At 41.4% G+C, this 15,156-nt stretch overlaps 1 protein-coding gene and 1 long non-coding RNA gene across 2 annotated transcripts; one reads left to right on the top strand and one right to left on the bottom strand.

The window, feature by feature from the left end:
• Positions 1-4,393: 4,393 nt before the first annotated feature.
• LOC148508473 (uncharacterized) lies at positions 4,394-9,644 on the bottom strand. Its single transcript, XM_088444517.1, has 4 exons — positions 9,611-9,644; positions 7,002-7,084; positions 6,733-6,791; positions 4,394-5,841 (listed from the first exon to the last, which is right to left on the bottom strand). The coding sequence occupies exons 1-4, from the start codon at positions 9,642-9,644 to the stop codon at positions 5,715-5,717; spliced, it is 303 nt and encodes a 100-aa protein (XP_088300643.1). The 3' UTR covers positions 4,394-5,714.
• A 3,078-nt stretch (positions 9,645-12,722) lies between these two features.
• LOC148508472 (uncharacterized) lies at positions 12,723-14,876 on the top strand. The gene is made up of 4 exons (XR_015869587.1): positions 12,723-12,973; positions 13,093-13,563; positions 13,790-13,930; positions 14,778-14,876. It is a non-coding gene; the product is annotated as an uncharacterized LOC148508472 (long non-coding RNA).
• The last annotated feature ends 280 nt before the right edge of the window (positions 14,877-15,156 follow it).

Here is a 15,156-nt window from a genome sequence, read left to right as displayed (position 1 = left end):
ATAAAGTATCAGGCACAAATCGGGAAGGAACATCGAACGACGAAGTCAGATTCATTACACAATATTCACAACAAAGTAGACAATTAGAAAAGATCCTAAGAAAACATTGGGGAATACTCAAAGAGGATGATATGCTGGCAGGATTAATACCCAATAAACCCAAAATAACATATAGGAAGGCACCAGACCTGAGGTCTAAATTGATAAAGAACCATATTCCGCCTAAAAAAACAATACAGACCACTTTACGTACACCATCAAATGGCTTCTTCCATTGCCATTCATGCTCCGGTTGCAGAAGCACAGGAGCAACAAGCACTAAACCAACTACGACATTTGAATCTTGCTCAACAGGAGATACATACAATATCAAGGAAACATTAACATGCAACCATAAGAATGTCATTTATCTTCTACAATGTACATGTCCGAAATAATATGTGGGCAGAACTACTAGACCCCTGAAAGTAAGAATTATGGAACATGTCAAAAACATAAATAAGGGATTGGACAGCCATAATTTATCCAAACATTTTAATGATCATCATGATAATAATCCAAAACATTTGAGTTTTATAGCATTACAGACAGTTGAACCAAACTGGAGAGGGGGCAATTTTGATAACTACATAAATAGAGTGGAACTAGAATGGATGTATAAATTACAAACTTTTCATCCTAAAGGTCTGAATCGTGACAATGAGGTAAAATCCATAATATGTAAAAATTAGATTACTATTCCATTCCATTCATTATGCAGACCGTATACCCCATATACCCCCTACTCGGATATGATTACAGAAGTATTGGCTTCTTTTTCTTCACTTTCTCATATACACAATATACAATATGATAATATACTATTGAGGTCTAGGTTTGAGCTATCTATATCCCGTTAGACAATAATATAAGGAAAACTCTTATTCACCTTTATGTATCAATTACACCTTAGGTGACACCTAGGGATATATCTCCACTCGTTTATTAATTTCATCTCTATTCAGTATTTTTGGTTTAGTTATTCTTTATTTATTTATTTTCTTCATTTATTTTCTTTCTATATTTATTTTCTTCATTAATTATTTAATTAATTAATTTTTTATTTATTATTATTTATCTTTATTTTATCGTTTATTTGTGTGTATGTATATATATATATATATACTTTGCATATATATATATGTGTAGATACATTTATACAAGCAATATCATACCTATTCATCTATGTATGTGGAACCTTATTATCCAGCCTATCAGCTACACATTATAGATAGCACGCTCAGGAGGGTGTAATCACCAAGGTGACCCGCCCTCCTGTCAATCACAATTTGAACCAATCACAGACATTGTCGCTGTATTTGAAGGCTCAAGCAGCAGTACTAGAACAATTCAACTCCCAGAAGAAGACCTGACAGGTCAAAACGCGTTGGAGGAACACTGCAATCCCTATCTAACAGCGTCTCCAGTACCACATTTGCCGTCCAACTGTTTCAGCTTACCACTACCGGAACTTGAATCTACTAGCGAGCAACAGAAGCGCGCCATCACAGCCGACGAAGACCGCCGGGACCGGCAGCTTGGCATCCGGGTAAGTATCCTCTGGTGCAGAGTCGTCCGCGGCCCCCGGCTTGCGCAAGCCAGGACCGTAGGCACCCCTCTCCCCTGTCCGGCACCTGGTGCACGCGCACGGACCTGCCCCCTGGCAACAGGGACAGTGTCCGTGATCTCGGCACTCAGGGCGCCCGTGACGCAGAGTGATCCCCGGCGCTCGCCACAGCCAGCCTCCCCCACACTACACGGAGAATAACCCGGGCAACGTACAGACATCCACAGGACTTACAGCATACCACCGAGGTACCCCTTTGGAACTAGCGGGACGCCGCTAGATCTCCCTGACTAAACACTATACTTTAACCATCTCTATCATATTGACTATTCAGTTGGCGGCATCTAAGGTTGAGACCAGTACCAGTGCCTATTCACAAATAGATCGGCACATTTGCTATTTATATTTTGTCTACATTTGTCTATATTTTGTTTATTTTTGTTTATATTTGTTTACTTTTCCTTCTGACAATTTTGACATATTGCAGCATTGTCCATTGTGTTTATTTGTTTGTTTAATCTGTTGGTGTATAACCAATGGTTTACAGGCACCATATTATATTGCATTACAATTGTAGTGACTATTATTGTGAAACTTTTATCAGTAAAAGCAACATTTGTTTCTTAGTTGGTACCCTCTCATCATTTTGGGTTCTACTACTTTAGAATATATTTAGAATATACAGAGTTCAGGAAATAGGTTGTGCGCAGCATCTGGTCCCGTTTCTCTGTATTTACCCACTGGATGAGGTCAGGCATCCCCCAGTGCAGCAGCATACCTGTGGCAAGCAGTACCATCTACACCACTTGCGCAGGACCTACAATCTCTCAAGAAAGTTACAATAGGGAGCGCCCAGTTTCACTTTTAAAACCTTCTTTCCAAGTGTGCATATGTTGTACACTATTTTACCAGTATTACACTATATTGTATGTGTTTTTGTATATTTCATACAAAGGTATTCATTGTTTTTTTGTGAGCTGCCTGGAGAAAGGAGAGCGACCCCCCCTCCATTAATTACACTTACCTCCGGTGATGTACTCCGTGACTCCACTCAGCTGATCTCACATCCTGCACTGGGACCCGGTCAGCTGACCAGAGCACCTGAAGGACACCCACACAAGCACAGGGAGAATATACAAACTCCACACAGTTAGGGCTATGGTGCCAATCAAACCCAAGACCTCAGGGCTGTAAGATAGTAATGCTAACCATAACACCATCCATGTTAAATAGAGCCTTAAGGGGGAAATGTATCAAAGCTTGGAGAGAGATTGGTACCAACCAATCAGCTCCTAACTGTCATTTTTCAAACACAGTATGTAAATGGCAGTTAGATTTTGATTAGTGCTTCTTTATCCCTCTCCACTTTATCTCTCTCCAAGCTTTGATACATCTCCCCCTGAGTCTCTTATTGAGTTTAGCAACAGTAATGTACATGGTAAAGTTTACAAGTTATTAAGATAATTTTTGTCTCTCTCTCTCATCTGGGTTTCCATATGGACCTTCTGTCAGGATAAAATATCCTGCACCTTCTGCAGATCTAGATAGTTTTCAGATAGGATTTTCTCAAGAGAAGTTACCCTTGTGCTTTGTTTTCTGACCTGGAAATGTAGGTCAGTGACCTGTTGGTTAAATGCTTCTCGCCTTCTGCCTGAGTGTCACATGTCTTTTCAAGCTCACATAACTGGGAGTCTCATTGAGCCAGCTCTGCTGTCAGTTTTGTTACTTGACTCTCTTTTTCAGTCACCTCAGCTGTCAGTCTTTTACACTTCACCATTTGTGAGCGTAAGTATCCTGACTGTTGAGGTGAGAAATGTTCTTGTTCATTTTTAGCATGTTGATTCCTTTCCAGTTTGTCTTATGAAACATCCAGTACATTTTGTATTTTATTTTAAACTGTTTTGTTTCTGCTCGTTTGTCTTCTGAGCATGCTGCTACTTTATATCACACATTTCTTTTCTAAGCATTTCATTTAATTCTGTTCAGTTGCATATGATATAATCTTTCGTAGTGACATTGTAAACCTCAGGCAAAACCAGCAGCACTAAGACTAACCAAAGCTCCTTTCGAGACTGAATGCCATGCTGTGCTTTCAATATGTCTAACTCTAAAGGTGCATACAGACACAACGATTTTGTTACCAACGATTTTATGAACGATTTTCTGTCAGATTATCTGTCAGCTTTTTTAAAGTGTAATGAATGATTTTTTGGAACTACAAACGATTTTTGCATATTCCCTTAATGAAATTCGTTCAGTTGGTCAGTCTGACTGAACTACAAACGTGAACGCGCATGAACGATAATCGTCCATCTTTTTAACTCAGAAAGTTAACGATTTATTCAACGATTGAATGATAAACTATATCGTTATCGATAATCGTTCAAAAAAATCATTGTGTGTGTATGCACTGTGAGGCGTCATTATGCCACTGAGCACATGTATAGGATCACACTCAGCATTAGACCAGAGCTGCACTATGAAATGGAAATCACTTTCATGTAACAAAATTATTTTATGTACAGTACTGTGCAAAAGTTTTAGGCAGTTGTGGAAAAAAGGCTGCAAAGTAAGAATGCTTTTAAAAATAGAAGTGTTAATAGTTTATTTTTTATCAATTAAATCTAAATCAAATCAATATTTGGTGTGACCACCCTTTGCTTTCAAAACAGCATAATTTCAGATGTTACTATGGTATACTGAAGTAAAATTACAAGCATTTCATAAGTGTCAAAGGCTTTTATTGACAATTACATTAACTTTATGCAAAGAGTCGATATTTGCAGTGTTGACCCTTCTTTTTCAAGACCTCTGCAATTCAACCTGGCATGCTGTCAATCAACTTCTGGGCCACATACTGACTGATGACCACCCATTCTTGCCTAATCAATGCTTGGAGTTTTTGGGTTTTTGTTTGTCCACCTGCCTCTTGAGGATTGACCACAAGTTCTCAATGGAATTAAGGTCTGGGAAGTTTCCTGGCCATGGACCCAAAATTTCAATATTTTGTTCCCCAGGCCACTTAGTTACCAGTTTTGCCTTATGGCAAGGTGCACCATCATGCTGGAAAAGGCATTGTTCATCACCAAACTGATTTTGGATGGTTGGGAGAAGTTGCTCTTGGAGGATGTTTTGGTACCATTCTTTATTTATGACTTCTTCAGCAAAATTGTGAGTGATCCCACTTCCTTGGCTGAGAAGCAACCCCACACATGAATGGTCTCAGGATGCTTTACTGTTGGCATGACACAGGTCTGATGGTGGCGCTTACCTTTCCTTCTCCAGACAAGCGGTTTTCCAGATGCCCCAAACAATCTGAAAGGGGATTCATCAGAGAAAATAACTTTATCCCAGTCCTCAGCAGTCCAATCCATGTACCTTTTGCAGAATATCAGTCTGTCCCTGATGTTTTTCCTGGAGAGAAGTGGCTTTTTTGCTGCTTTTCTTGACACCAGACCATCCTCCAAAAGTCTTTGTCTCACTGTGCATGAAGATGCACTCACACCTGCCTGCTGCCATTCCGGAGCAAGCTCTGCACTGGTGGTGCCCCGTCCAACAGCTGAATCAGCTTTAGGAGATGGTCCTGGTGCTTGCTGGACGCTCTTGGGCACCCTGAAACCTTCTTCACAACTATTGAACCTCTCTCCTTGAAGTTCTTGATGATCCGATAAATGGTTGATTTAGGTGCAATCTTACTAGCAGCAATATCCTTGCCTGTGAAGCCATTTTTGTGCAAAGCAATGATGATTGCACGTGTTTCCTTGCAGGTAACCATGGTTAACAGAGGAATAACAATGATTTCAAACTCCACCCTCCTTTTAAAGCTTCCAGTCTGTTAGGAGTGATCTCCAGGCTTGTCCTTGTCAACACTCTCACCTGTGTTAACGAGAGAATCACTGACGATGATGTCAGCTGGTCCTTTTGTGGCACGGCTGAAATGCAGTGGAAATTTTGTTTTTGGGTTTAAGTTCATTGTCATGGCAAAGAGGGACTTTGCAATTAATTACAGTTCTTCTGATCATTCTTCAAGACATTCTGGAGTATACACAAATTGCCATCATAAAAACTGAAGCAGCAGACTTTGTGAAAACCAATACTTGTGTCATTCTCAAAACAGTTTTTGAAGGAACTTAGCTGGGAGGTTGTTCCCAACATCTTGTAAAACTGACCACAGATCTTCTGTGAATGTTGGCTTGCTGAAATCATTTTGTCTCTTCATGACAGGCAGTGGTATACTGCAATAATTAGAAAAGAAAATTGTAACATAACAAAAAAGAAATCTATGCTTACATCACAATCACATGACTCCACTCGGTCTGTCAAAGAGCAGCAAGGGAAGGTCCTCACCGTGCAGCAAGAGCTATAATGCACAAAATATTATGATTATGATGGGAAAGACAGTGGGAGACGGATTGAGGGTGATGCCAGAGGAAGGCAGTGGGTGGCAGGCAGTGGCCGTGGGAGATGGATGGAGGGTGATGCCAGGAAAAGGCGGTGGCGGGCAGTGGCAGATGGATGGAGGGTGATGCCAGGGAAAGGCAATGGGTGGCGGGCAGTGGGAGACAGATGGAGGGTGATGCCAGGGAAAGGCAGTGAATGACACTAGGAAAGTAGAGGGTGACGGCCGGGTAAATGCAGGGGGAGACGGACAGAGGGTGATGCTGGGGAGAGGCTTTGGGTGACAGTAAGAGGTAGAGGGTGAAAAGAGAGAGGGTAAGGATGAGAATTAGTGAGTGACAGGGAAAGGGTGACAGGAGAGAGAGGTGACAGGAAGAGGGTGAGAGTCAGTGGGTGACAGGAAGGGGGATAGATGAGAGAGGCGACATGGAGCGGGTGATGGCTGGGGAGAGAGGTGACAAGGAGAGGGTGACGGCCGGGGAAAGGCAGTGGGAGATGGGCAGAGGGTGATGCTAGGGAGACGCATTGGGTGACAGTGAGAGGGTGAAAAGAAAGAGTGGGTGACAGGGAGAGGGTGAGAGTCTGGGTGAAAGGGAGAGGCTAACGGTGAGGTAGTGGGAGATGACGGGCAGAGGGTGGCGCTGGGGAGAGGCAGTGGGTGGCAGGCAGGGGGAAACAGCATTAATTAGGAAACAAAATAGTAACATAAAAAAGAAATCTGTGCTTACCTCACATTCACTGAGCTCCAATCAGACAGTGAGAGAAGGTCCTCACCGTGCGACAATAGCTACAATGCACAAAATAATATGTTTTTATTATAATTAATGTAATTCTAAGTAATCAGAATTAATATATTAAATATTATAATTAATAGTTTAAATTAAATCTACACACATACATACACCACCCCACCCCCTACCATTATCTATAGCCCAAATAGTTTTACTTAATTAAATAATCCCTTATTAAATATACACATTTATAATAAAATACTTACCTTTTTTCTGCAACTGTTTGCTTCTTCTACTTTCTCCAGTCCTTTTCTTGATGTCCCTACTCTCTGCACGGGTTCCTCTTCAGCTGGACGCCATTACACTGTACTGAGAGAAAGAAGGGGAAGGGAGGGGTGGGGAGGGGAGAGGAGGGAAGGAGAGTGCAGGGGGCGGGGCTGAAGACTGCAGTGTCTTCAGAGACAGAGGGGAAAACAGAAAAGGGGGGGAGGGGCGGGCGGTGCTGCCTGCCTGTTGTCATCCAGCTTGACAGGGCAGCAAGGAGGAGCAAAGAGGAGAGGGAAGGGCCCTGACACAGGAGGAGACTGAAGCTGAGGAGGTAGAGAAAAGTCAGAGAGGAGGAACAGAGGCGGAACGCGGAACTGTTCTTAATGTTGCCGGCGCCGCTGCCTGTCATACAGCTTGACAGGCGAGGACTGCGGCAGCCGGCAGCAACAGGCAGGGCTCTGGCAGTAGGGAGGGAGAGGCGGACCAAAAAGAGCGGCCCTTCATGATGCCGGCGCCGTTACCGTCATAGAGTTTGACAGACGCGGACTGCGGCAGCAACAGGCAGGGCAGTGGGCACAATTAGCAAGGAGGCAGAGAGGGGGGGAGCCACTCTTTGTACTGCTGGTGCCGCAGCCTGTCATACAGTGACAAGTGCAGGCTCCGGCAGCAACAGGGCACATTAAAAAGGTCCACTAGCTGAACAGGGAGAGAGCGCCTTTACAGCCCCGCACCTCCCTGCTTTGCAGAGTGTGCTGAGCGGGTAGCGCCGGCCCTGCACACAAATATGCAAGTAAAACACACATGCATATACACATACATATGCAGGCACACACACACATGCACGGAGGTACACACATACATGACACATGCAGGCACACACATATACCAGTTGGATAAGCAGGAGTTGCAGCAGCTGCACAATATCTGTAAACGCGACTTCAGGCCTCCAGGGAGCAGACAACATGCTGGAGAGGCAGAGAATTGTGGGAAGACATGGGAGTGGCTACATGAAGACGTCAACATAGCCACAATCGGAGAGACAAATCGTATGATCGTCCGGTTGGCTGTACACACTGTGCGATTGGCGCCTTATCGTATGCGTTATCTCCTGATTGTCTGTGCAGCACAGACAACCGTAAGATGTCACATATGACCAGCGGGAGCGCGCGACTGTGCATACAAACTATGCGATATACACGATCCGTTGTGCCAAAATACACAATCGTGCCGATATAGTACTGGTGTGTATGCACACTTAAGGTGCATACACAATGGAGCTCATTCAGAGCCGCTCGCAAGATGCGATCGCTCGCTGGCCAAAAGCGGATGGATATTTAAATTAAGCGCTCGCACTGCGTCATGTAAGGACGCCCACTGTGTGTTAGCGAGCTACGGCAAAGTGCGCTTGCAAGTGTCTGAAGATGCCCCCCTGCCTCTCACAACACACGTCATCTCCGGGAAATGTATGATTAATCGGGACCATCGTGGACCATCGGAGCAGCTCGCAGTCCTTGGGGTTGCCTTTCCCCGCCGCAAGCACAGCGATCAGTGCCGGCTGTAATACATACAGGTGACATGTACAATGACGCTACTTTGCTAATTATGCACACCCTTTAAACAGCGTTTTGGGGGACTGACACGCCTGCGTTCGCAATGCCACTCCCCCGTTCACAAGCACCTTCCCCTGTTACCTCCCACAAATGGCACTATCTGTCATTCAAAGCAGCGACATGATAGTGGCTTACGAGCTACCAAAATCAGATCGCAACGAATGGCTTGCGCACTGCGAAATTATACGCATGCGCAGATGGGTAAAAATCGCTCACAGCGAGCGATCGTGCCTTAGCGAGCGGGTCTGAATCAGGTCCACTGGGCGATATTACCGAGTGATTACACGATTACGACATTGTAATCATTCAATCATTCAGTAATCGTGCACAATTCATGCACTTTTATGTCAGAAACGTTCAGCGATGCGTACTCCCGCTGGTCGTTTCCGACATTGTCCATTGCCTGAACATGCAGTCCAATCTGCTGATAACGGCAGATTGGCAAGTTCAGGAATGACGAAGGGTACCTACACTGAACGACTGATGGTTCAGTGCAGACACTACAGGTGATCAGGAACAACGGTACGATTACGATATCGTAATCGTACTGTCTTTCCTGATCGCCCAGTGTGTACGCACCTTTAGATTTCTCTTCTGTTCATTCACTATCAATTTTGTTAATTGATACAAATAAACTATTAACACTTCTATTTTTGAAAGCACTTTGCAGCATTTTTTTCACACCTAAAAAAAAAGAAAGGAAAAGATGGTGAGCTGTAATTCAAATGTTGTCCAGTATTGCTATATTCACCTTTATTACCTGGTTGCGAGTCGCTGGAGCGATGTTAAACTAAGGACATTGTCACATTTATTCTCCGGGCCTGGTCGGGAGCCACTGGAATGATGCCACCATAAGGAGACGCCAGAACGTGGATCTATTGTGAGCAACTTAACACAGAAGCTGGAGCTGTGATCCAGAACGTGACACAGGATTGTGCAATAGTTTGATTCCTGGCTTTCTTATGATACGAAATTAACGCATTGTAGTCATACAATACACGCATGAGCTTTTGCATTGGACAGGCGACTCATTCCTCAAACGATCTTGTAGGGTGACTATACATCAATATATTGTTTCACACCTAAAGCCTTTCTTTTCCTTATGTATATGTGATCAATTCCATATAAGGTATATAGAGGGGTTGAATTTTCCACTGGTCTCAAATACTGCATTGAGGCGTTTCATAGATACATTCAGGGGTATTCAATATGGGAGCGATAAGTCTGTTTCTGCGAGGTTAACGCAGAAATGACGTCATTTTCGGAGATGTGTCTTTTACACCGTATTCAATTTTGAGTACGCAAAAATAAAATTCGTAAACTTTTCGGCGCTATGACTTTTCGGCGGCCTATACGTCTCCTATTGAAGTTAATTGTTTAATGCCGTTTCCGTATTCAATATGAAAAATGCGTAAAAGTATCGGAGTTTTGAAGTGACTTATCAGCGTTTTTTTTCCGTCAATCGGAGGGTGGTGAAAAAATCGAAAACATTTTTTGGGATGATTTTCACCTGTGGTATTGAGGTGGTAGAGGGATTTCAGTAATGGGTGTATTTTTTTTTTTTTACAAAACGAGTTTTTGGGACTCTTAAATCAGCGTTTTTAATATTACCTCACAACACTTCCTGGTTTTATCTCAGGAGTATTTCCTGTCACTGACAGGAAGTCAATCAGTCCTGGGTAGGGACATTCAGGGAGAAGCAGCATCTGTGCAGTCAGCTGTATCAACTTTGCATTTTCCAACACTTCTGAGGTATTTTACTTCCGAAAAGTAAATTTTTTTACACCAACTACAAAGATGGAGCAGTATACTGACACCATCTGGATGTTCATGGTCCGTGCATCAGTGGGTCTCGGCTGGCCATGGAAGAAGGTGGTGATCAGGAGGCAGCTCCATCGGGTGAGTTGGTGCGTGAATCAATTCCACGCCCGCGTCAGTTTCGCACTAGACGTGAGCTGGACGGTCTCCCCGAGGTAGAAATGATAAGGATTTATCGCTTATCTAGCTCGTTAATCTATGCACTGTATGATCAAATGGAGCCGGACCTGCAACCACGGAAGCGCTCAAACAAGGCAGTCAGTGGCATGTCAAAGCTCCTGGCTGCCTTGCATTTTTTTGCGTCAGGCACTTTCCAGCCGACCCTGTCCCAAGTCGCCGGTTTTTCCCAACCAACATATTCGCGTATTTTAACGCAGGTCCTCAAGGCATTCCTCAAATTGACGACCCAGTACATTAAATTTCCTGATCATGATAGTGAATGGATGGAGACCAAATTTGTTTTTTTACAAATTGCTCAGTTCCCCAACATTCTGGGCGCGATAGACTGCACCCATGTGGCTGTCCAACCACGCAGACATTCGAAGGAATGTTTTCGAAACCGAAAACTTTTCCATTCCCTCAATGTCCAAATGGTATGCGATGCCAACTTAAGAATAACCGATATTTTGGTGGGCTTTCCTGGGTCGGCCCACGACTCCTTCGTCTTAAGCCAGTTGACATTAGCTCGGGACTTTGAGAGCGGCAAATTCCAGAACGGCTGGCTGTTGGGTGAGTAGCAATTTCCTTTTTTTTTATGAAAAAAGTGTCAAATATTGTCTGGGAATTATTTCAAAACGTACGTTATTGATTTGGATCCAAATAATTGATCTTGGATTAAAGATTTATATTTATTTTGTGATATATTTCCAATCATGTTTTGGCATTAATTATTTTTTTTTTTTGTCTTTTAGGTGATGCGGGTTACCCCAATAAAAGCTGGTTGTTGACCCCATTATCCAATCCCCAAAGTGATGCTGAGAAAAGGTATCAGGCAGCACACAGCATCGAGGGGTATAATAGAAAGGACCTTCGGTGTACTTAAAAGCCGCTTTCGGTGCTTAGACCGTAGTGGCGGTGTGTTGCTTTATTCACCGGAAAAGGTTTGCAGCATTGTTAATGCATGTTGCATATTACATAATATTTGTGTTGCAAACCGTTTTCCGGTGCATATTGATCCTGAGGTTTGCCAGGATGCTGACCTTTCCTCAGCACCGCCGGAAGGTATGGACGACGGAGTCTTTTCGCGCCAAGGCCTCATCGAGGATTATTTTAATTGTAAGTATGAATTTATTTTTTAAATATTTTTTATTTTCAAAATGGGTTAATTTCATATACTAATATTGTATTAATTTTGTTTAGCTTGATGGTCCTTTGGGATTTTTTCGTTTAGATTTGTTGCCGCTCTTTTTTTTGTTCATGTGGAAGAGTTGGTTTTTTTCCGCCAGTTGTGGAAGTTCTGTTTTTTAAGGTACGTTTTGATGTTGAAAAACTAACAAAATATGAAATGTCATGTACAATGTGTCGTATTTTATAATTTTACAAATGTTTTCTTTTTTCTAGTTCTGTTCCTGTTTCAAGTTATTATTTTGGGATGGTTGGTTGATGTCTTTTGTGCATTTGGATAAAGTATCCAGAGGCCTCTACAGTCCCCAAGCAACCTTATCCACTCGGCTTCCATGACTACTTGTGAATGCCTCCAAAATGTGGGTGTTTATGCTGCACGTTTGTTTCCATGGCTCGTTGCTAAGAAGAACAAAGACGCTGCACTTTGAACATGATGAGTTGCATTGTTTTTGTTTCATTTTTTTTTTTACATGGTGCAAATATTAATTTGTTGGCTAATAAAGTTTTCTTGCCTTTTTATTTTCCGGGTTTATTTCCCTGCTACTCCTATGTTCATCTATTTCAGTTAATCGTGCTGTTGTTCGAGGACCTACCCATGGAGAGTGCATGGCACCTGAGTCCAACAATGGCCTGCCTGGCTTGAGTGCGTTGGGAGAAAGTATCCAGAGGCCTCTGCAGTCCCCCAAGCTAACCGTATCCACTCGGCTTCCGTGACATCCTCTTGTCTGACCATCCCAAATGAAGGACTTCAGCCTGCACGGTTGTTTCCAAGGCTCGGTGCTAAGTAGAACAAAGACGCAGCACTTTCAACATGGTGAGTTGCAGTGTTTTTCATTTGGTATAATTTTTCAGTTTGTGGAAAAAAAATATTTTTTATTTGGTTTTTAAATGTATCAGCCTTTGTTATTTTGCGTTTTGTTTTTCCCTGCTACTCCTATGTTCTTCTATTTCAGTTAATCGTGCTATCGTTCGAGGACCTACCCATGGAGAGTGCATGGCACCTGAGTCCAACAATGGCCTGCCTGGCTTGAGTGCATTGGGAGAAAGTATCCAGAGGCCTCTGCAGTCCCCCAAGCTAACCTTATCCACTCGGCTTCCGTGACATCCTCTTGTCTGACCATCCCAAATGAAGGACTTCAGCCTGCACGGTTGTTTCCAAGGCTCGGTGCTAAGTAGAACAAAGACGCAGTCTTATGCAGGTATGCTATAGTGTCAAATAGGTGAGATGGCTGATGTTGTAAATCAATTTGTGATATGTTTAATTGTAATTTTGTTTAATCATTGTCCTTTATTTTTTACCTATTCAAATGTATTCCAGAATACACCACCTTCTTTGAAAACCCACCCTGTGAAAGTAACACTCAGGACTTTTGAAGAATCTCATGGCAGGCAATGTTGCGTTTGGTGAATGTTTGTTTAAGCCTATGCAGTTGGAAAATCCACTTTACTAACTCTGATACCATAAGTATATCTTGCTACACCAATCATATAAGACCTTGCACCCTGCTTCTATGTTTCCTGGCTCGATGCTAATAGGACTTAAGTCGCTGCAGACTAATGTTGGGGAGCTGAAGTCAAATAGAGGCATGGAGTTGTTGGTTTTTAGTAAATGTCCAATTTTAAACTCTAATTTGATGTATGTGTTTTTTTGTTTCTTATGGTGGAGTTTTGCCTGATGTCCTATGGGATTTGTTTCCTAAATCTTTGCTGTTTTCGTGGCCATCGCCCTTTGGACAAAGAAAGTCATTGGATTACTTGAATTATAAATTGGCCTTTTCAAATATTGCCAGTAAGTATCCTCATTCTTGTGTAGTACCGTAAAAATATCTATGCCACATCGCTTCTATGATGAATTCTCCTCTCAGTATGTAAATGAGGACCTTCAATATTTGTATGTTCCTTTTGTTTTTGGGTTAAATTGAAGGTATTGTCAATTAATGTAATTTTGATCATTTACACTATTATTACAGTGTTAATAATTTTTTGGTTTTATTTTTTTTTATTTTTTCACTCAGAATGGAACAAATACCTTGTGAACATATTGACCATCAATTTACTACTTTCAAGAACAAATCCATGTCATGTGTCATCCTCAAGGAAGAGACACTGCCTGGTTGTGACTTTTGGAAAATAGGATTTCTTAGATGCAACTAAAGGTATTTTTGTTACATTTTTTTTGCAAAACTTTTGTGTTTACATAGTGCACGTGGCAATATAGCTGTCATTGGGGTTTGTTTTTTTTTGGAGAAATCTTATATTTTTTTTTTTTAAACACAAATATAATAATTTTTATGTGAAATATATAATTTTTATGTGAAATATATTGTCGTGACCGTTGGTAGTAGTGGCGATATTATTTTCCAAATATTAATAGATTACTCAAGGCACAACATGTACGGCTGGTATTAGCAGCAAACATGGAAAATTGTTTCTCTACATTTTACTAAATGAGTAAGTAGTATGTACATATGATCTAAGTAATGACCATTTTGGCCACTGTAGTTTGCAGCTTATGAACGTAATGGTACCCACTGTAGACATTGGATATTTCCATTTTTATCACAGCAAACGTAGGTTTATCTAGAAATTTGTGTTCTAAGGTTTTTTTCCATCTTAAGTTCCTGCCTGTCTACATGTACACAAAGCTGTAATTTTTGACATCCAACACAGTATGTCAGGTTTTATTTTCTAATAAAGTTTAGCAGCATCAAGAGGTTATTAATTTAAATGTGGGTTTGTTTGTTTTTTGACCTTTTTTTAACCTACGCAGATAAATGGCATAGATATTGTATTTTTATCAACATAAACATTGTGGTCTATGTTTTCATCTACTTAAGATATGTAAAATAATTGATTTTGCTTACAAATTATATTGCTTACTACATTTATAGTAATTTTAATATACATAGGTGATTTTGAATTAATGCTTTTAAAATTGTTGCCTATTCACCATGCTAACAATGTTGAATTTATAAAATTATTATTTTTTATTTTTTTTCCTAGACCACCTTAAACAACTGTATTAGAAGAATTGGATGAAGACACAACTGTACTGGTGTTATTTTAAAAAGTATTAAAAACTTTTTCTCTTCAAAAAAACAAACAATTGTTTTGAAATTTACATACGAAACTACTAGTTATGCTTAGTTTCCACTGTGTGTAACTTATGAGAAAATAAACCTTCAAGATTGTTTTTGAAAAATTTGTCTTTTATTATTTGAAAAAACATCTGTAGGGTTGACATTTATCAGTTATTGTATGTAAATATTACTTAAAGTTCGAATAACTGCTATAATGGAATGTTTTAGCATTTATCTACGTGTATTTAACCATTATGTTTCGCAGTAGAATACATCAACAATGTTTAAAGGCAGCAGTAGCG

The sequence above is a fragment of the Taudactylus pleione genome, unplaced genomic scaffold (assembly GCF_031769625.1).
Source record: "Taudactylus pleione unplaced genomic scaffold, aTauple2 ptg000366l, whole genome shotgun sequence".
NCBI lineage: Eukaryota > Metazoa > Chordata > Amphibia > Anura > Myobatrachidae > Taudactylus > Taudactylus pleione.
This window is presented reverse-complemented; position numbering and strand designations above follow the sequence as displayed.

Bases quoted from the DNA above. Each gene is read 5' to 3' on its own strand.
- LOC148508473 (XM_088444517.1), bottom strand. From the start codon at position 9,644: ATGAGTCGCCTGTCCAATGCAAAAGCTCATGCGT. The intron at 6,792-7,001 runs GTAAGTATTTTA...TGTGCATTGTAG, and splicing joins CAAACAGTTGCAGAAAAAAG to CTATTGTCGCACGGTGAGGA. The intron at 5,842-6,732 runs GTAAGCACAGAT...TAATTATTGCAG, and splicing joins TGGAGCTCAGTGAATGTGAG to TATACCACTGCCTGTCATGA.